At 33.9% G+C, this 23,740-nt stretch overlaps 1 protein-coding gene across 7 annotated transcripts in view; it reads left to right on the top strand.

Annotated features, from left to right (window-relative positions):
- Positions 1-23,740, top strand: part of LOC145277834 (RNA polymerase II-associated protein 3-like) — a 326,267-nt gene that overhangs the window by 259,814 nt on the left and 42,713 nt on the right. For 6 of the 7 annotated variants that reach the window (XM_080129755.1, XM_080129754.1, XM_080129752.1 and 3 more), the window contains 3 exons: positions 444-737; positions 2,975-3,072; positions 3,720-3,814. In XM_080129755.1, the coding sequence (XP_079985881.1) occupies positions 444-737; positions 2,975-3,072; positions 3,720-3,814 (487 nt within the window). The remainder of the gene's footprint in view (positions 1-443; positions 738-2,974; positions 3,073-3,719; positions 3,815-23,740) is intronic. The other variant, XM_080129757.1, reaches the window with a different exon arrangement.

The following is a 23,740-nucleotide window of genomic DNA, read 5'->3' as shown; positions in this document are numbered from 1 at the left end:
TATAAGTGGTGACTTTTATGCAAAAAAAAGAAAAAAAATCTTGGTTAACTTTAGGTGAATAAAATTTTACTTTATAATATTTTTTTTACTTTTACTAATTTGTTTGGGTGAGGAGATTAGTGACAGGTTACAAAACTGGCCAAAACAAAGTAAAAGTCGTGAACAAACGAATGTTGTGATTTTGGTACCAAATCGAAAAAGGGGGGAAAAAAAAGAAGTAGTCTTGTGAGTCACGACTTTTATATGAGTGACCATTGAAGGTAAATCAATCCGTGGTTGACTGTCATCACATAATCTGGAACTCCGCACATTATGAAATTAGTACCCCTCCCCACAACAACAGCATTTTTTGGATCATCTATGGAAATAGGTTTTAATTTCTTTATTTAATAGTAGTTTGCTCAAAATCTGCATGTAAAATGGTGTTTTTTGTTTTGATTTAGAAACCCTTAAAACGTATAGAAATTCAAGAGACAAGTATTGAAGACCAACATCTTCCTAACCATGATAACCAGTTATTCAAACAATCCAATGATGCAGCCGCAGGAGAGGAGTTGGAGGAGATAAAAGAAAAATCTGTTTGTGTGAGCAAAACGCATGATCAATCTTCTTCATTGCCACTTTCATCTTCCTTCAAGCCTGATGTTCCAAATTCAGCTTCTGAAATACCGATGCAGTTCCAATATTACTGGTCTCAAGTTAGGAAAAAACCCCAGGAAATGCACAATTATCTGAAGGTATTCATTTTATTTTATTTTTTTTACCTATATTCCTACGAATATTTATTTATGGAAACTGTATTCCTACAAATATTTATTTATGGAAACTATATTCCTACAAATACTTATTTATGAAACTGTATTCCTACAAATATTTATTTATGGAAACTGTATTCCTACAAATATTTATTTATGGAAACTGTATTCCTACAAATACTTATTTATGAAACTGTATTCCTACAAATACTTATTTATGGAAACTGTATTCCTACAAATACTTATTTATGGAAACTGTATTCCTACAAATATTTATTTATGGAAACTGTATTCCTACAAATATTTATTTATGGAAACTGTATTCCTACAAATATTTATTTATGGAAACTGTATTCCTACAAATATTTATTTATGGAAACTGTATTCCTACAAATACTTATTTATGGAAACTGTATTCCTACAAATACTTATTTATGGAAACTGTATTCCTACAAATACTTATTTATGGAAACTGTATTCCTACAAATACTTATTTATGGAAACTGTATTCCTACAAATATTTATTTATGGAAACTGTATTCCTACAAATATTTATTTATGGAAACTGTATTCCTACAAATATTTATTTATGGAAACTGTATTCCTACAAATATTTATTTATGGAAACTGTATTCCTACAAATATTTATTTATGGAAACTGTATTCCTACAAATACTTATTTATGAAACTGTATTCCTACAAATATTTATTTATGGAAACTGTATTCCTACAAATATTTATTTATGGAAACTGTATTCCTACAAATATTTATTTATGGAAACTGTATTCCTACAAATATTTATTTATGGAAACTGTATTCCTACAAATATTTATTTATGGAAACTGTATTCCTACAAATACTTATTCATGAAACCACACTGCTTTTGTTATGAACCTGATAATCTTATGTTTCTCCATTTCTCCTGAATATTAAATATATATATTATGAATATGAATAAGTAATGCTAAGATAGGTATCTATAAGTTTGGTAAAAAAAATGATGAAGGCGTTGAAAAAGTAACAAAGAGGAGATACTGGAAAAGATGAGTATAGGACATTTGAAAAATGATACAGATATGCATTTGTCACTTTATTTCGTATTATTAGATTCATATAATAATATTATTATATGAATCTAATAATACGAAATAAAGTGACAAATGCATATCTGTATCATTTTTCAAATGTCCTATACTCATCTTTTCCAGTATCTCCTCTTTGTTACTTTTTCAACGCCTTCATCATTTTTTTTACCAAACTTATAGATACCTATCTTAGCATTACTTATTTAATAATCTATGCTTATATTCTGATTGTCACTGTTGATTTACTATTACATTAAATTAATGCTCAGAAAAGATGAAGAAAATGAGTTATTTGAGACATTTTAGCTATAAATGTCTGATTTTCTAAAATAAATCCTTAATTGAAATTATTGGTTAGGGTTGGGTGAACCCTAAAATAGTAGTGGAGTACTATTTCAAAACAATGAATTCAGTGTTTGTTATAAACAAATATTTAATATAATTTAAAAACGTTTATCATCACTGTCTACACTTATTCAATTTTGGAAGTTTCCAACATGGCTGAAACTTGTTTACATGTGTTTGAAAGATTTTCAAGATAAGTGATGCATTATGTTCATGAATTTTTGCTTTTCATGTAAAAAAAAATGAAATAATAAATATGGGCGTTAATAATTAAAACATTGAATTAAAGTTGTGTTTTCAAGACTTTCTTGTTATTCAGCCTTTGAGCTAATATGAAAGTGTCGTGAAATGAATTTTAAAGTAAATTGCACATTTATTTCCTGGCTAAAAATAGAAATTAAAACCTAAAAATCAATATTATCCAGAATTTGTGCAAAATAGATCCCAATGCTATCAATTTTTAATTTTTCCAAAATGAGAAATTGCATTTTTCTACAAATTTTTAGTTCAGAAAATTTTTTTATTTCATGAATATCATGCATCATTCAGTGCAGAAGAGTTATCTTGTAAACCTTTAAAATAGAATGTTTCAGCTATTTTGAAAACCTTCAACATTACATAGAAAAACATTGATGGTAAACATAAAAAATACTATTACACATATTTTTGTCATTTTATTTAATGATTTTATACAACATCTATGCACCATTTTTTTTCTAATTTCCTTAAAATGAATGTTAACAAAATAATTTAATCAAGTTTTCTTATGTTGCATTTCGTCTCTTCAGAAAATCACACCTGAAAAATATCCACAATTAATTAGTGAGTTTCTTGATAGCAAAATGGTCTCAGAAATTTGTTCCTGTTTAAAAAATTCATTTTTACCGTGAGTAAAACCTTTGTATTTTAATTTTCTAATTTTTATGTGACAGGCATGTTAAGAGTAAACATTTTTAAAATTGCTTAGCTATCCAAATTTAATAATTTATAGATAAATAGTAGATTAATATTAACTTTATGGAATCCCAAAAGACAGTTATGAAATAAAATCATAATATTCAATATTTTCTTGACAAAAAATATTTAATTGAACAAAATTAGCATAACTATTGTAGTTGGAGGTGATTCAATATGGCTGCTTCTTGTTTATACAGATTACAAGGTTTTCTACATATTTTTAAATTGCCTGTTCTTCACTTGGTAATGTATTATTGTTTTGAAGATTCTTTTTTTCCTTTTTTTAAATAACCATGAGATAAACTAACCAACATACCATAACAGATTTCAGCCTTCACTCCATATGTACATATGCATATGTATGCTGCAAATTGTACTTGACAAGCTAAGCAACATTCTCTAACAACTGTTAATCTTTATTGTTTATGGATACTTCTGATTATAGGTGATATCAGAATAATCAGCATTCTATCAAAACCTTTTACTGTGTACAATTATCTAATTGTAACTGAGAACAATTACTCTAAATAATTCCAGTGATGTTTGGAATCTTGTATTGATATTCTTTTTCTTTAGGGATGGCAAACTTGTTTTACATCATCTTACACACCTTTCTAAAGTAAATCGATTCCAAATGACAATCCTGTTTTTATCTGCTTCAGAAACAAATGGTAAGTCTTCCAAGATTTTCTTTTTATTTCTGTATAAATCAGGTATAGAGTTGTTTGTTTTTTTTTTTTGGTAAACCTGATCACCTCACCTCACCACCTTTTTTATCCATCCTTGTGACCTTTTCCTAGAGTCATATCTTGAATCACATAATTGCAATGGTTGCATATAATACATGTCTGTACCTGCCAGATGATTCTTCCTCATTTTTTCAATGTTTGGTGTAACATCATATCAATGTCAATTATAAATATTTTGAACATGCTCATGTCCAGTCAGATGGGAAATCCAACACATCTTTGTCTCCATCACAGTTTTCTCTCTACTGCCTTTCTCAATGGTTAATACTTGGTCAATTATATAAAACAGCAACCATTTGATAGATTTTGGATTGATCACTGATCTGTTAATCACACGCCAACATTGTTTGAAGCAGTAATAAATAGAAAATATAAAGAACATATATAGGTTCTGTATGTTTATAACTGTTGAAAACATCAGATTGCCATAGCTTGGATTCATACCTGAATTAGTTGTGTTCATTCAATTCCAATATGAGAAAGTATATTAGAATTGATTGAACACAACTAATCATAGTTAGAATTTTAATTTTACTTGCCAATCTGAGCTATTGCCATAAATTCTGAATGAGTATTTATTCTATTAAACTCTATACCAACTTTTAGTTTTGCATGACTTTTGACAAAATTGTTTAGAAAGCAGCCACTCGTGCATCAAATCTTTCATCTTCATCAAACAAGATTTGACATCAGATTCATCACAAAAATTGAAGACAATATTATGTTGATATTTAACCAACAAACTTCAAATAACAAAATATTTTTGTACTTGAACTGAAATGATTAATGTTCATCTACATTCTTTATTTTTTTTTTATTTTTTTTTTTTTTTTTGTACATTAAAATTGTGTATGGTCAGAATCACTAGCAGTTTAACCATTAAAATCTATGTGGATGATTGAATACAAAATATATAGAAAATAACTTGTTGACCTAAATTTCTTATGTTTACTTCTAATTTTTTATAATAAAATTGTTATTGATAGCAATTAATTTGATAATCAATATTTGATTTTGACCATCCCATTTTTATTTTTCTCTTTTAGACTGTTTATTTACATTGATGACGTAATCTCTATATATAAATTTGTATTCCTGTCTGTTTGTTTAAGGTCCATTAGTTTCCTAGTTCGTTTATTTCTATATATAGCATGATTCTTGCAAAATATACAATTTAGATGCCACCTCATTTGCATATTACATTAAGGAAAATCGATTTTACTAAATAGCTGTATGTTAGTTGCAGTTTATAACAAAAGAATTGTTTTAAATTTTCTATTTAAAATTGTTATTTCAAGTTGATTTATATTGATGATATATTTAATTTATTTTGAATTATTTTTATCGATATCGTTTTTTTAGGAACAGGTTTCGAGTTCTCAAATATCAGTTTGTGTGTTTATATATCCGCTAAAAACTTTTGTCAGACACATTGGACTGAGTCTAAACCAATACCATCTGAAAGAACAATTTCCCCTGGTGCATAATATCTGAAAATTAAAAAAAAATATTCTGTAGCTGAACCATTTCTTGCAAGGGATGGGGGGGGGGGCTTTTCGCAACACCATTCTTTGCAAATTATGTACATGTTTATGTTTATAAACATTATTTTTCATGGTCATGACGTCATAAGTCGTTGTGGTCTGGTAGGCAAAGGTGTTTGCTATTTATCTTTTTCTCTCTTTCACGTTTCCGGTTCCAGCCTGCCTACCGCAGCTATTTTTTTTTTTTTTTTTTTTTTTCAGTTACATTTGATTCAGAGGGGGCGGAGTGCGTCCACGTTGTCACCTGCTTATTCCATTCTTTTCTGGAGGGATTGCTCAATGTCCTTAGTATAGCAGCTTTGCCGAAGCCGAATTTCATGTCCATCCGGGTAACATCGGGTATCCATGCTAGTTTAAAATATAGTTGACTCTTTTATAATTAATAATTAGGCCATATCAGACAGGCAAACATATATATTTTCTTGAAAAAGATTTCTGCCTCAACTGAAAAATGTTCAATAAAAATGTTTAATCAAAAAATTATTTTACCGAAAACTATTAATATTAAACTATAAAAAGAAAGATACTAAATTAAAAAAAAAAAATTTTTTTTATTTACACTCAATCAGATGTGCCTTATGCACTAATAAAGATGTAATTGGCATTTTGTTGCACTTTTTAAGATTTTAAATATTTATAAATTTTCTCCCTGTTGAAAAGTTCCCAGTTGAGGGTGAAGAAATTAATGTTTTTAGCCAATGTTTCGATATTTGTCGTCTGAAAGGTCAAGCTTAAAAACAATACTGATCTTGTGAAAATCCATTGCCTCTGTCGAAAGTTTTAAGCGACATGCAAACATACATACATACATTTATATATTAGTAGCTCAAATTTTCAACCCAAACTGATTAAAAAGCTTGCCCTATCCCTGAATACACTTTATGTAAAATTTCAAATGTTTAGACCAGAAATTGTTTGTGTAATTTGGTAGAGACCGCAGAGGTAAAAATTTTTTTTAACTTTGACCCCTATTATGACCCCTTAACATTTATTGTTTTGGGCTCAAATCAAGTTATTAAGTTAGATTCATGTTCAAGGAACCTATATCTAAAATTTCAAATGTTTAGACCCAAAATTGTTGAGTTCTCAAAGGTCAAATCATTGAATTTTGGCCCCTTAACAGCCAAATTTCTGGCCAAAAACGGATTACAAAGATTTTCCCAAATCTCAGTACCCTGTATATCAAATTTTGAGTCTGTAGACTCAAAATTGACAGAGATATTGTGTAGGGAAATGTAAACAGACAGACAGATACTTTCACTTTTATAGATATACTAGCAAGGGTGCCCCACGTTGCCCGGGTGTTTGGAGGTGTAGGCTGAGCAAAAAAAAAAAAAAAAATTTTTTTTTAAACTTTGACCCCATTTATTGTTTTGGGCTTAAATCAAGTTATTAAGTTAGATCCATGTCCAAGGAACCTATATCTAAAATTTCAAATGTTTAGACCCAAAATCGTCGGAGGAGTTTGGTAGGTTTGGTTTATTAAATTGATTTTAATTTTTTTAATTTAAAAAAGAAACGATTGAAATCTTTAAAATCTGTAAATTGTCAATATATTTTTGTATAAAAAAGTATTATTGGATTCTTTTTCATTTGCAAAACAAAAAATGATAATGAAAAAAATTTAAAAACAGTAAATAATTAATAAATTTTGTCATCATAAAAAATTTCTTCACATACTACAGACATAATTTATGTATGATTGATTATTAAGTAAAACATGTTTTCTTAGCAATATTAATAAAACAATCGTTTTTATGACAAAATTGAATAAATTCGCTGGTTTTGGATTTTCTTAATGTCGTCTTTTTTCTTTTAATGAAAATTAATCTAATATATTTTTATTATGACAAAATTTATTGATAATTTACTGATTTTAGATTTTTCTTATGATTTAAAATTTTTCCTCTTAATGTTTTATATGCAATTCATCAAAATCTTAAAAAGTGCAACAAAATGCCAATTACATTTTTTTGCATAAGGCACATCTGATTGAGTGTAAATAAAATATTATCTCTTTTTATTTCTAGTATCTTCCTTTTTATAGTTTAATGTTAATAATTTTCAGTAAAATAATTTTCCAGTTAAATATTTTGTTGAACATTTTTCTGTTGAGACAGAAATCTTTTTCGAGAAAATACCTAACTTTTTAAAATTATATTTATCAACAACATTACCAACAACAAAAACTAATAAAATTAAAAAACGACCCTGGTGTCTAACTCTGTTCCGTGGGGAGGCATTGTAAATAGGAACAACATTACCAATAACAAAAACTAATAAAATTAAAAAACGACCCTGGTGTCTAACTCTGTCCCGTGGGGAGGCATTGTAAATAGGAACAACATTACCAACAACAAAAACTAATAAAATTAAAAAACGACCCTGGTGTCTAACTCTGTCCTGTGGGGAGGCATTGTAAATAGGAACAACATTACCAACAACAAAAACTAATAAAATTAAAAAACGACCCTGGTGTCTAACTCTGTCCCGTGGGGAGGCATTGTAAATAGGAACAACATTACCAACAACAAAAACTAATAGCATTATATTTATTAATAAAGCATGCATATCACATAATGCAGTATTTACAAAAAAAAAATTTTAATTTCTGAGTTTAAATGATTCATTGTTGTGCCATCGTTCACCTGCAGGTATGCAGTTACAACCCCATACCATGCTGAGGTAGTGGTGGAATTTTAAGGGAGAAGGCCAGCACTAATGTTTTTGCTATTTCGATTGGACATATGGCCCGATTTTTCTCAATTATTTGTTTCTTTTTTCAAAAGAAATGTCAATATTGTTGGACATTTTGGAATGAAAATTGAAATCATGGGAAATATTAGTGACACTGATAATATTCCACTTGTTATTATTATCCCTAACAATTCAAGTATAATGCCCAAAATAAACTTTAATAAAAGTGTGCACAATAGCTGTTTTTACATTGAAAGTGGTGCAAAATCTTTTTTGTATTGAAATTCATAATTTTGGAATTAATTCGCTGAGGATTGTAATTTTAAAATATAAATCTATTTATTTGAACATATAAATATTTCATTGCAGAAGCAAAAGTTCTAGTGACTTTTTCCAAGTGCTCAGTATTTTATTGATATTCATTACAATGTTCGAGAATTGAAGAGTCAGTTCTGAGCAAACTTTTGAATTGTTTGAGTGTAAATAAAATAGTTTTTTAAACTCTAGTATCTTCCTTTTTAAAGTGTAATATTGATCAATAGTTTTTAGTAAAATAATTTTCCGGTTGAACATTTCATTACACATTTATTTGTTGAAGCAGAAATCTTTTTTCCAATTGAGTTATAATGATTCGTAACAGTGCCATTGTTTGCCTGCAGGGATGCAATTACAACCCCATGCCACACCGAGGTGATGGTTGAATTTTAAAGGAGAAAGCACCACTAATTTTTTTTTCTATTTAGATTGGATATATGACCTGTTTTTTTGTCAAATTTATATTTCCTCCATATTTAAAAAAAAAAAAAAAAAATACCAACAATGCAAGTATAATGCACAAAATCGACTTTATTCAAAGTGTGCAGAATAGCTGCTTTTACTTTTGTGCCAAAAATATGTTGTTTTTTTTGTACTAAAATTCATAATTTCAGCATGAATTTGCTGAGGATTGTAATTTTCAAATAAAAATCTGTTTATTTGAACACACAAATTTTTCATTGCAGTAGGAAAAGTTCTAGTAACTTTTTCCAAGTGCTCAGTATTTTGCTGACATTTGCTACAATGTTTGAACACTGACGCATCAGTTTTTAGCAAACTTTTAAATTGCTGGCGACCATCAGTAGGATGAAGTTGAATAATCATTCTCAGTGGAATTTCATCAATTGGTTTGGAATCCACAGCTAACTTTAAAGGTGCAATTGCATTCACTATCTTGTAGTCTTTGACACTTCTGTTTGTGTATTCTAAGACATTTCAGCACTTTACTTTCTTCAAAAGTGAATAATTGTTTGGCACTGTCAGGGCAATTGTTTATCAAAGATTCCCAAAATGCAATTAAAAACACCTCCAATTGATTCTCTAAGGTCAGCAACACTATGAGTGCCAGGAACAAGTAATCTTTTTAATATTTTAATTTTAATTTTTAATATTTTAATTTTAATTTTCAATTTTTTTAATTGCTTAATTGGTAAATCGATGTTTGATGTGCTTTTAATGGTGTTAGGAAGGTGGCAAATTGTCTGAACAAAATTGTTAGCAAAACATCAATTCATCAATTTCAGGTCCAAATTATTTGGAGAATTTAAATTGTCAATTTTGGGCCATTTTCTATCTAGACTATTATTTTTTTGCCTCAAATCATGATCTATAATGATTTTTTTTTGTTCATAACTGTTTGTACAATGACAAACTGTAAGGCTAAAGAGAGCAAGGAGGAAGTGGTGGCAAATCAACCCTGTCTCTCTTGGCCCTCAATCTATTACATTCAGTCCATGCACTTTTGTCACACATGGTCAGTTTATGAGGGTCAAAGTCAATCAAATAAACATTGCACAGTTTTCTAGCATGTGACAAAGCTACATAGGCCATTCCATCTGAAGACATCAGATCCCAAGTCAACAATGATACCATCGACTGAAATACCTTGGGTTTTGTGGACAGTCAAAGCATAATTGAGTGACAAAGGTATTTGAGATCTAGTCACAAAGAGTCAATGAGAAAGTTCATAGTCAACTTGCACGAATTCAACATTGACTGCATATGATCAAATTTTACAGTCACAGCAACAACTTTGCCATTTTCCATTTGTATTTCAGTGACTGTACCCATTGTACCATTGCGACATCAATATTTCGACGCAACATGCATCTAGCCCCAATTCCAATTTTAAGTACAGTTTCAGGTCCAGCTGTGTCAAATCTTTAAGTTTAGAAGTTTTTGGTGTCTTTTTGTTATATACTGGGTGGTATGAAGATGACGTATATTCTGTTTTGTTGTTGTTGTTCGTCTTAGGAAGAGTCTTAGTGTTTCATCTAGAGACAGGGTACATTCTACAAGATGAGCACCATCTGTAATTTAACTATAAGAGATTTTTTAATATCTTGATAGATAGACTGAGAGATAGTGCGTTTGACATATGTTTGTTGTAAATCGTCTAGATTGAAATGACCGCTGTTCATTTATCAATGAATAACGAGACACTTTGTTATAAACAAACTTGGTTTATTTAACAAACATTCATATATACACAATACGGCGGTGGAGGTGGTGGTAAGAGAGGTGTAGGTTGCGAACGTGACAGGCAGTTCCTCGTCGTCTGTCTCTCGTTCCCCGTCTCCGCATCTCTGCCTTGTTTTTGTTTACCATCTCACTTTTATGGACTTTCGACCTGGTAACCCATAAACCAATTGACGTCATTGACCCATATTTTGACCAGCCTGGCGTTTGCTTTTGGTCTTACCTGCGACCGAATTACATCATCTTCAGGTCATCCCATTCCCGGGTTCATTTTTGTCGGCCAGGATTTAAGTTCATTCGAGCCTTGCTCCATACAACAGCCTGACCCATAAAACGACTTGCATCATAGGACCAGATCGTCCAATTCCTGGGTTCCATTTTTGTTGGCCTGGATTTTGAGTTCATTCGCACCTTGCCTCTCCATAACATTTTTTTTTTTTTTTTTTTTTTGCTTACTGTTTTTTGGAATCAGTAGCTGAAATTTCAATGACATGAATATTATTTTTTTTCAACATTTTATCATTCACTTCCTCAGCAGATTCATTTGTTGGTACAATGCAAATAATATGCATTTCTTTTTGCAATTTTTGCAAAAGATCAGTAACTTGATCAATGTTTGCTTTCTATTGAGGATCAATTCGATGCCTTTTCAAGATTTCAATATCCTGATCAGTTGGTGATCCAAGTCTCAGTACAGGCCAATAAGTCTCCTGTGCGTCATGAGTAAGTTGTTGGAATCTGTGTTAAATACAGAAGTAATCAACCATCTCAACAAAAATAACCTTCTTAGTGACACTCAATATGGTTTCCGTTCTGCTAGATCTACAGCAGATGTGAAAAACAAGTAAAATAATCCAACTCCGACGGTATATATATAAACAATATATAATTTATTACGGCAGCTAATACATTAATTGAATAAATATGCAACACACTCACGATTAGAGTTTAACGGTTAACAAACACATAAACATTACGACGCCATCTTTCTAAAAAAAGAGTTCGTTAACTCTGCCTTTTTATAAGGGAGATAACTTAACAAATTATATGCATATTAATGCCAATATAAAGGGAGACAACTTAACAAACTCATCTTCAAAAGTTTTTTTCTTTTTTCTTTTTTTTTCTTTTATATTTTTAATTTCAATCATTCAAACTGCCTTGTAAGACGCTTCTCAATAACCAAGGGGATGCACCCCGTTTAGTGAGGCAGTCTGCCAATTGTCTTCCTGTCTCTTGCCATTGGAACTCTTCAATCTGTCCATTTTCCACAAGTTCCTTAATACCACTGATTTCGATCCGTAATCGTTTTTCTTTGACAGATTTTGTTGATTTGACCACTTCATAGAGAGATTTACAATCAGTGATACAAATTATAGGTAGACTCTTGGGATTTGTTCTTCCTGTTGTCAATTCACCAAACAGGGTGGAGATGAAGACAGCCATATCAATAGCTTCAGACATTAAAATTGTTTCTGCAGCTAAGGTACTGTGGACAATCCGTCTGATTTTCTTTGAGTTCCACCAGATCGGTGAGACTTTCCCAGATGTCCCAGTGAGGAATATGACATAACCCCCCTGACTTCCACCATCAGGAAGATTTCCCAAAGCGGCATCACTAAATATCATCAAATGTAACTGATCAATGTCACCAAGATGTTGATACTTCAATGATAGCTTGGATGCCTTAGCTTTTCCAATAATTTTGTTGGCAGTTATCAGGTCCTTTATGGTGCTATGGTTAATATTAGTCGCTAGACTACATACATCAAATAATAAGTCCGGTCGGCTCTGATGCGCTAACCACAACAATTGGCCGATCTTGGATCTGAGTGAATTTATCTCAATTTCTGTTAGCGGTGATTCTTTTTCCATGGTCCTTGAACAATCTATTGGAATGGATGATATACTGTTGGTATATTTGTTTTGGTTTATTAATATTTCTGGACCGTAGCAATTAAGCTCAATTCCACAGTATTTGAAGGCCTTACTATCCTCTTTTCCAATTTTAAATGCGCTGCGTATTTTGCTGATGGTATTGTTGAATGTCTGGTCCCCTGACCAAATGAAGTCATCTACATGACACGCCAAAACTCCAGCTAGGTTACCAGATTTACTAATCCAGTAGAAAACTGTAGGGTCCATTTGGGACATTACACCGCCATTTTCAATCATAACTGATTTCACTTTATTATATCACTGCAGAGAAGCATCACTCAGTCCATAGATGCACTTATTTAGTCGCCATATCTTGTCACTGAAAGCTTCTTTGGGTGGTGTGATGTATACTTCCCTATCCATAGTGTGACCCTGCAAAAAGGCAGTTTTTATGTCTATGGAGTGTAGACTCCATTGATTTTGGGCTGTTAATGCCATAATGTCTTAAGGATTCATGAGCACAGGTTGGTGAATCCTTTTGAATGTCATTCTTGGGTTCTTCAAAACCTCTAGCGATCAGCCTTGCTTTTTGCATAACCCCATTAGGTGTGTTTTTTAAACTACACACCCAGCGTGTAGATATGCATTTCTGTCCTGCATCATCTATTTCAGTAAAAACATTGTTTTGTTTCCAGCTGTCAAGTTCTCTTTTCTTGGCCTCATCGAATTCTCTATCTGCCACCATCATTATAGTGTCTCCTTCTGTGGGTCCTATCAGTGGTTCTGCCACATTAAGATCCATGACTTTACTTAAATCTACCGACATCTCTTCATTCTCCAAGTTTACTGGCCTTTGGATTTTCACATTAAACGAATGTTTGTTTCTGCCGGTGGCTTTTCCAGCCCGACTTATTATTTCTGCCTGTATTTGCCCATTGCTTCCCTTTTGGTTGTATGTGATGATGTTACCAGGCTTTATCTTGGCTATAGGATCGGGTTGTGGGTCATTTTTTGTCCCAACCTCAGCTGTTTCAGTATATTCCTCATCAGATGTTTCATAATTATAGTCCTGGCTATCAGAGGTTTTTGATGCTACTGAAATTTCATTAGAGTTTACATCCGCAAGTGGTGAGTTACACAAACGCAATCTGCATTTATGTACTCTCACAAGCATTCCACCATGTCTGACAAATACCACAGGACCATCCTGACCAATGACAACACCTGGACCCTTCCATTCTTGATTGTCTGGTCTTTTGTAATAAACTTTATCCCCCGGTGAGCAGAGATCACGTGTGGGGCGCGTTTGTTTCCTTAAGGCCCTCCTAATTTTCTCAGATGATTCGGCTTTGATAAAAGCCTGTCTTGCAGCATGCAATACATTTATGTTGTTTTTTACAACTTCACTTGTGGTGGTCTAGTGCAAGTGGTTTATCAATAAGGATCGTGGGAATGTTTGGATTTCTTCCAAAAACTATCTGATAAGGGCTATATCCATGTACGTTTTGTAACAAATTCTTTGCCATAATGGCCCAATTTAGTGCTGTTTCCCAATCCAGAGTGTAGTCGGACCTCAACTTCAATAATATTTCAGTTAGTATCTGATTGTGTCGTTCCAATAGACCATTACTCCAGGGTGAATATGCAGCAGTGGTAGAGATGTCTATGTTAAAATTTTCAGCCATATCTTTCATTTCAGCATTGTCGAACTCACCTCCCAGATCACTGAACATTCGTTTAGGTGCTCCATGGATACTAATCCAGTATTGAATGAATTTTTTTACAATTTTAGATGACTGCTTAGTGTTAGTGATGCAACCCGCACTGAACCGGGAAAATTCATCTATGATATGCAAATACCATAGGTTAGGTTCGAGTTGATGAAGATCCATGGCTACAGTATGGTTGTAGTCATTAGCTAAGGAAAAACCAACAACTGGTCTTGGTGCAGGTTTTCTATACTTCCTACATATTTCACAATTGGCTACAATTTTTTCCAAAATTTTAGCGACCTCCACAACATCTGAGCCAGCAGACCTTAATAGCAGTTTTAATTTCTCAGCTGAGGCATGTCCAAACTGCCTGTGCAGTTTTTCTAAACTCTTTATTTTTTCTTTATTGGTCATGTTATCAACAATTAGCACATCGGAATGGGAGTTTCTTGTATGATGACCGCTACCAAGAATATCTACGCAGTAATGTCCACTAGATGTAAATTGTAGGTCCACTGGCTTCCCAAACATGACAGCTTTGTCTGAATTAAGATCCAGAACAGCTCCAGCCCTCTTCAACGAAGCTTTACTCAAAAGCAGAGGAATATCAGCTTGAATTACCTCAGCACTTATATTACACCTAGTGGAACCTATTATCGCCGGTAGCGTTACCTGGGTAGAGGAGTTTATAATTTTTCCGTCGCCAAATCGGAAGGGTCTATTACTTCTCTTAATAATAATATCTTCTTGGTTGATATTCTTTTTATATTCATCCAACCATCTTTGGCCACAAACGGTCCGAGTACAAGCTGTGTCAATCACTGCCATGTTCAATGACTCAACTAAAAAAATTTTACTTGGAGAATATTCATCGTGTGAGAGAAGTGTGATGTTACACTCTTCCATTTCTGTTTCTTTATGCTCCAATTCGTCTGTTTCGGTTAACCTAACAGCTTCACTTTTGTGGGGGCACTCTCTCCACCAATGCAAAACGCTCTGGCAAATAGAACATTTAGTAACTTTCCCATATCTGTTAGTAGGGTTCCCCGTTTCTAAATCTATTAGATTTTCCCATATCTGATCTAGGAAAGTTACGGGATTTTTGTTTCCTTGATGTTGCATATAAAGCGGTTTCCTGCTTTACAATAGGCTCCTCATTAGAAGGTATAACATTTGATTCTTCAAATATACGTTTTAATGCGGACTTCATGTTTTTATATTTCAATTCTGACGAAGCACACGCTGTCAATGCGAGTTGGCTCTGTTGATAATCCAGGCCTGACTTATCCAATAGTTTAAAAGCTAGGACGGCATCCGGCAAAGTCATTTCAAACTTGGTACTTTTGAGATATCTCTGGTCGAATTCTATAATATATTCAGAGATACTCATGTTTTCAGGCCGCTGGAATTTATCAAAGTTTTGGTAAGCCTCGTACATAGAGTCTAGAGAATCCTTTAAAAACAAATTGTCTAATACATTAATAAGATTCAACATACCTTCGTCTGTGTTGAGTTCTTCCACTTCAATTCCCATAGCTGCCCGTTTTGCATTTCCGTTAAGTGAAAGGCTAACAGCCAATGCCTGTTTGTTCTTTGGTAAATCCGTCATCATTGTCCAAATCTTTATTTCATTTTTCCAGCATGGGTAGTCATTCTCATCAAATCTAGGGGGATTTTTGTAGTTAACGGCCATTTCCTCTTTGTGGTCGTTCGTTAAAAAAAAATTCAATTATTATTCCGTAGATCGTTTTCGCTCGCAACTACGCTCTGCTACCATGAAAAACAAGTAAAATAATCCAACTCCGACGGTATATATATAAACAATATATAATTTATTACGGCAGCTAATACATTAATTGAATAAATATGCAACACACTCACGATTAGAGTTTAACGGTTAACAAACACATAAACATTACGACGCCATCTTTCTAAAAAAAGAGTTCGTTAACTCTGCCTTTTTATAAGGGAGATAACTTAACAAATTATATGCATATTAATGCCAATATAAAGGGAGACAACTTAACAGATGTGCTTACAGTTATATCTCATAGGATTAGCAAATCTCTCGACGGAGGCCACCTTTCTAGGGCAATTGCTCTTGACATATCTAAGGCCTTTGATAGGGTATGGCATAAAGGTTTACTTCATAAGATCTCTAGCTATGGTATAGCTGGAAATGTCTTCTCAATTATTAAATCATTTCTTTCTGATAGGTTCATAAGAGTAGTAGTTGAGGGGCAAAAATCAGAAGCTCACAATATTAATCCCTCAGGGGTCCATCCTGGGCCCAACTCTTTTCCTGATCTATATTAATGATCTTCCAAATCACATCCTTACATCATTTGTAGACATTTATGCTGATGACACTACCATTTATGGTAGCACATCTAAGACAGTAAACGACCAAGTTCTCTCCAATTCTCTCTCCTCTGATCTTGAGCACGTAGTACAATGGGGAAAGGAGTGGCTGGTTACTTTTAATGCATCTAAAACCAAGCTTCTCTCTTTACATCATCAACATTCTGATCCACATCTGGCATCAATGGCATCAGAATGGCTTTCGTCTTCAGGAGGCCTCAAGTTTTGACAAGCTTCTGGGCTTGACCTTTACTCCTGATCTTAAATGGAACACGTACATCAAATCTGTTGCCAAGGCCGCTGGAAAAATGGTGGGATCTTTCTATCGATCCGGTAAATATCTCACTGCTGATGCTATTCTCTATCTATATAAGAGCTAGGTACGTCCAAGGATGGAATATTGTTGCCACATCTGGGCAGGAGCTGCTAGAAAGGACTTATCCTGCCTTGATAGAGTTCAAAATAGACTTCGTAGCCTCGTAGGAGATGTCCTTTTCTCTTCCTTGCAACCTCTATCTCACAGAAGAGATGTTGCGAGTTTGTCTCTGATGTATCGTTATTTTCATGGAAAGTGTTCAACTGAGCTTCAATCTACGGTCCCCCCTCGCCAAACTTTCACAAGAAACACTCGCCTAACTGTACACACTATCAATAATTCCCCCCACTCTTTATCTGTGCCTAAACCTAAACGTAGATTCCATGAACAAAGCTTCTTTCTTAGAACTGCACGCCTGTGGAATTGTCTTCCGTTTTCCTGCTTTCCGGCTGATTACAATATGGTTGTGTTCAAGTCTAACGTAAATAAGTTCTTGATGAGCCGTTCTATATAAGTTATCAAATTTACCAAATTTTCATTACTAATGATTACTATATTGTCCAATGTCTACTGTACACTCTTTAACCCTTATCCTTGAGTGGCCTCTTGGCCTTGATAAGTGGTGATGCCTATGTAAAAAAAAAAAAAAAAAAATGTCTAATTCTGTTTAGAATATCAACAAAGTTTTCATTGTCATTTTTTTGCCTCATATTTATGGTCAATTCATCATAATCGAAATATGACCACAAATTTATACCAGCAATTCCCAAGTTTGATTTTCTAGCATCTTGAATAGATATTTTGGAAAATACAGGCTTTTCATTAACAGGTAGAAGCTGGAATAAATCGTCAAATGCAACAATAGACATGTTTGCAAATGGATACACTTGCTTTCTAATATCACGAAAAACATCTTGCAAACGTTGGTGAATAAATGCTAATTGCAAGTGGCTAACTATGCTTATTTCATCAATAATGAATAATCTCACATACCCACTGGTGCAATAATAATCTGCCTTTCTTTTTTCTTTTCCCAGCTTTTACGTTTTTTCTTCCATTTATTATGGTCTGCTTATTCGGTATAATCTGTCAGTTTCCGCCGGGCGGAAAAACGGGCTTTAAACTGCAGAAAAAATATTTTTTATGTAAATAAAAAAATAGGAGTTTAAATCTAATTTTGTTTATAGAAATGTGAGGTGTTATTATTTTTTATTTTATTTTATTTTTTTTGCGCACATATGGAAGCGCTACCTCCATCTTTTAATGTTTACTTTAACTTCAACAGAACACCGACCAATAAAAGTTGGTTTTGGATAGGTTTTTGGGATCGCTGAAAACGAATCTGATATTCAAACCTGTCGCAAATTTACAGTTTGCATCATATTAACCCCTGGACCCTCGCACTATTTTGTGCCATCTCACCGCCTTCGTCTATGCTCTTCTTACATGATGCGTTCGCGCGTAGTAAAATGACTTGTCACATCGCGGAAGAATTTTTTAGCAGACATTCGAAATAACAAGAAAGTTTTTAAAACAAAAAATTTAAAGTTTTTGATGCTTTTTAATTGATCAAAAAATAAGTTTTTATAAGTGGTTTACAAAAACATTTTTGTTTTTCCTTCCTATTGTTTTTTTTTTATTTTTTTAAGGAGGTGGGTATTCAATTAAAGAATGCATACAACTTTTAACAAGTGTTTCTGCAGTTTAATGTATCATTTTTCAGTAAGTAACGCCCCCCCCTCCCAATTTTACTAATGAGATGAAAATTTTTTTTTATTTCATGAAAAATGTCATTTAATGTATTCATGCGCCTTGTGAAAAGTTACGTGACTACATACATTTCAATAAAAACTGCACACGCGAATACTGTGACATGACGTAAAATAGTGCGAGGGTCTAGGGGTTAATACCATGCAAACAGTAAATTTATGATTGGTTTGAATATCAGATTCATTGTCAGCGACCCTGAAAACCGTTAAATAACCAAACTGTATTAATCGGTAGTCCGTTGTAGTTAAAGAAAACATTTACCACTTGTTTTAATTTTGTAAATTGTATATGTGTGCATGTTAATTTCGGTAGGATGGGGGCGGGGATGAAAGAAAAGTGGAAAAAATCATAAATATCAGTACGAATAGCGACCCCTCTTCCTCTGCCTACATATAAGGCAAATTCAACTCTTTAACACCTTGCCTTTTTTCCTCGCTCACCTCTCTCTCTGTCTTTCTCTCTTTTTTCTCTTTCTCTTTAATTCTAGCAAGCAAACAGTCTGACGTTGTTATAGAAATAAAGATTAGTAGTAATAGTGCGAGTGGTTGGAAAACTCTTAAGACTTGATTTTGTAAAAAAGATTTTTTTTTAATCAATGTTATATCAAATTATATAAAATAATATCTGAAATGAAACAGGAGAACATGAAGATTATTATTATTACAAATCCAAAGAAATTCATTAAAAATTTGGCAAAAAAATTAAAAATTTATTTTTTCTTGCAGTACCCACGGCTTCATTACTCAATAGTAGTCTGAAAGTAACATTTTGTTTGTCAAGCAGTTACTTGCTCGACTAATGCATAGCAACATCTGTAGTCATATCAGTTTTCATATCTGCAGCACTATCCATCACAGTATATTGGTAACAAGGACTTTTTATACAACTAATATGAAATATTGTTTTCCAGGCTTTTTAATAATTGTTTTAATAACTTTCTATGTCTATGAGCAGTTTGGTATCCTTTGATTCAGAAGACCCCCGCAAAGTTTGTATTTAATTCAAAATAGTACATTTTATCATAAAAGACTAGCAGTAATTGCCCAATACTGAAATGTTAAGCAAGTTAAATTAAATAAAATATATTACTCATTTTATCTCCACTCTGACAACATTGGACAAACAGCTGTTAGCAAGAAAAAAAATAGACCAACACAATGAAATGAAAACTTGTTTGATTAAGAATTGATAATATAATGTAATAATAAAATAAATTTGTCTTTTCTCTTTACAATTAATAATTAGACTGTTTCAGACAAACACATAATATGCATAGCATAATATTGTACCAGTTTTTGTTTCAGCAATGATATTCATTACAGCATCTATATTTTTTTTTTTTTTTTTTTTTTTACATAGGCATCACCACATTATCAAGGCCCAGAGGCCACTCAAGGATAAGGGTTAAAGAGTGTACAGTAGAAATTGGTCAATATAGTAATCATTAGTAATGAAAATTTGGTAAATTTGATAACTTATATGGAACGGCTCATCAAGAATTTATTTACTTTAGACTTGAACACAACCATATTGTAGTCAGCCGGAAAGCAGGAAAACGGAAGACAATTCCACAGGCGTGCAGTTCTAAGAAAGAAGCTTTGTTCATGGAATCTACGTTTAGGTTTAGGCACAGATAAAGAGTGGGGGAAATTATTGATAGTGTTTACAGCTAGACGAGTGTTTCTTGTGAAAGTTTGGCGAGGGGGGACCATAGATTGAAGCTCAGTTGAACACTTTCCATGAAAATAACGATACATCAGAGACAAACTCGCAACATCTCTTCTGTGAGATAGAGGTTGCAAGGAGGAGAAAAGGACATCTCCTACGAGGCTACGAAGTCTATTTTGAACTCTATCAAGGCAGGACAAGTCCTTTCTAGCAGCTCCTGCCCAGATGTGGCAACAGTATTCCATCCTTGGACGTACCTGGCTCTTATATAGATAGAGAATAGCATCAGCAGTGAGATATTTACCGGATCGATAGAAAGATCCCACCATTTTTCCAGCGGCCTTGGCAACAGATTTGATATACGTGTTCCATTTAAGATCAGGAGTAAAGGTCAAGCCCAGAAGCTTGTCAAAACTTGAGGCCTCCTGAAGACGAGAGCCATTCATTTCAATTGATGACAAATGTGGATTAGAATGTTGATGATGTAAAGAGAGAAGCTTGGTTTTAGGTGCATTAAAAGTAACCAGCCACTCCTTTCCCCATTGTACTACGTGCTCAAGATCAGAGGAGAGAGAATTGGAGAGAACTTGGTCGTTTACTGTCTTAAATGTGGTACCATAAATGGTAGTGTCGTCAGCATAAATGTCTACAAATGATGTAAGGATATGATTTGGAAGATCATTAATGTAGATCAGGAAAAGAGTTGGGCCCAGGATGGATCCCTGAGGGACACCGGCATTAATACTGTGAGCTTCTGATTTTTGCCCCTCAACTACTACTCTTATGAACCTATCAGAAAGAAATGATTTAATAATTGAGAAGACCTTTCCAGCTATACCATAGCTAGCGATCTTATGAAGTAAACCTTTATGCCATACTCTATCAAAGGCTTTAGATATGTCAAGAGCAATTGCCCTAGAAAGATTGCCACCGTCGAGAGATTTGCTAATCCTATGCGATATAACTGTAAGGACATCTGCTGTAGATCTAGCAGAACGGAAACCATATTGAGTGTCACTAAGAAAGTTATTTTTGTTGAGATGGTTGATTACTTCTGTATTTAACACAGATTCTAGCAACTTACTCATGACGCACAGGAGACTTATTGGCCTGTACTGAGAGGGGGATGAGCGATCACCTGAATTCTTAAATACAGGGCATACTGATGAGATTTTCCAGGGAGATGGGAAACTATTCTCCTTAAGACAACGTTTAAACAGTTTTGTAAGTATGGGCGCTAGTTCAGGTTGAAGTTTTTTGAGTACTATAATTGGAATACCATCAGGGCCAGTTGCTTTACTCGAATCAAGGTTTTTGATTAGCTTCGCAACATCACGTACAGATATACGTATATCACATAGCGTGTTTTCTGATACAGGAGGAAATATTGGGGGTTGGCGGTCTTGGTCGCAAAGGGTAGAATTAGCTGCAAAGTTCTTGACAAAGAGTTTGGCTTTGTCTGATGCTGACGAGATTAATTACCTCAGGTCCATTGATAATAGTTGGGATGGAGCACACGCTTCTGTTCAGGATTCTGTTTGCTATTTGCCAAAACTGGTGGGAACCAAACCGCTGCTCAGCTACTTTTGACTTAACAGATTGAGCATACAACTCTCTTGCGTTCCTTATTACTTTCTTACAATGGTTGCTGGCAGTCCTGAAAACGGCTTTAGTTTCCATACATCTATTACGTTTGAAGCAGTGGAAAAAGTGATTTCTGTGCGCAATGGCAGCAGCACATTCTGGAGAGAACCATGGCTGGCTGTTAGGTTTTTGCTGAAACTTTTTAGAGGGTATGAAATGGTCAATACCTACAATTAACCATTCAGTCAGGTCTAATACTATAGAGGACACATCCTTTTTAAACATGGAATGCAGAGGTAGATCAGATATAAATGTACGGAAGCTATCCCAGTCAGCCTTAGTGTATTGATATACTGTACGATGAAGAGGTACGTCTGGGGACTTATTACATTTCATTTTTATCTTAATTGATACAACAGAGTGGTCGGAAGATCCAAGAGGCGACAGAACAGAAACTGAACATAGTTCAGGGCAAGTTGTGAGAAAAAGGTCTAGTAGGCTCGCATACTGGCCGTCATTATCGGGCACATGGGTAGGTTCCTGAACAATCTGAGTGAGGTCATAGGCAATGGAGAAATCATGACAGAACCTCCCCTCATCATCGGTCTTGTTTGAGTGGGTCAACCATTCGACGTTGTGAACATTGAAGTCTCCACATACGTGAATGTTAGCTGAAGGATAAGTAGAAAGGACTTGGTCAATTTTCTCAGATATGCTTTGAAAGATAGTAACTCCGCTGTTGTGGGGGCGATAGAGAGTAAATATAAATGCAGTAGTGTGAGCTAAAGCAACCCGGAAGCACATATAGGGTAAGTTAGGATCTTCCCTGGAGATGTCCCTACCACATGGAAAGCTATCTTTAATATAGGCACATATTCCATGCCCATGGCGATCTTGGGGGTCAGATTTAGAAGTTAAGTTAGAGTATCCTGTAATTGCAAACTCATCTAGGGAAATAGCCTGTCCAATGCCAGTTTCACTTAAAAATAAAAGGTCTGGTTTAGTCTCCTGTAATTGGGTTTCAACCTCTGGAAGGTTAGAACGAAGACCCCTGATGTTGGAGAAGGAGACATGGTAGTAGGGGTCTACGTTGGAAGTTGTAGAACCGGGTTTAATCGTGTATTTTTTCTTGAAACTTGTCATGATGAAATTTTGGAATTTGTGGACTAGGTCGTCAGATTTACTTAGAGCAGGACAGAGAGGGGAAACTAAAAGAGAAAAAGAAACGAAGAATTTTTTTTTTTTTTTTTTGTAGCACATGATAAGGTAAAGCCGTAACAATTACCCACTAGTATGGCATCGAGAGGCCACACCAGAAGCTACTGCATGGTCCAGATTCCATTCACCAAATGGCAATACAGCAGCCCCAGTACTTTGCACCTGCTGATAGGACAGCCTCCTTAGTGGTTAATCCAAGGTTCGGGTCCCTGACTATCAGGCGGATAACGTCAGCCCAGACAAAACGTTTACCTCCAGCACCCTTACTAGTGACATGGCTACAAGGATAGACATAGAAACAGAAAATTTCCACCAACTCTGCCAACTGTTCGCGCAAAATACTGCCAACCTAGAAAACAGCTTTTTCTTCTCCCTTTGTCAGAAAAATCGCTCATTAAAAAATGAGGACTGAGGGACAAATAAGAAGAAGCGAGAGTAACAGGAGCTGCCGATAACGCATCCACAATGCGTTTTCTACTCTCCATTAAAAAAAAAACTATTAAGTATTGTACTTAATAAAAGTCCAACTGACGTGTTTAAGGGAAAGTATGGTGATAGATTCCCCTCTCACGAACTAAAAATGAGT

The sequence above is a fragment of the Euprymna scolopes genome, chromosome 6, assembly GCF_053919585.1.
Source record: "Euprymna scolopes isolate OS-2025 chromosome 6, ASM5391958v1, whole genome shotgun sequence".
Taxonomy (NCBI): Eukaryota; Metazoa; Mollusca; class Cephalopoda; order Sepiida; family Sepiolidae; genus Euprymna; species Euprymna scolopes.
The sequence above is the reverse complement of the archived record's forward strand: the minus strand, read 5'-3'. Positions and strand labels throughout refer to the sequence as shown.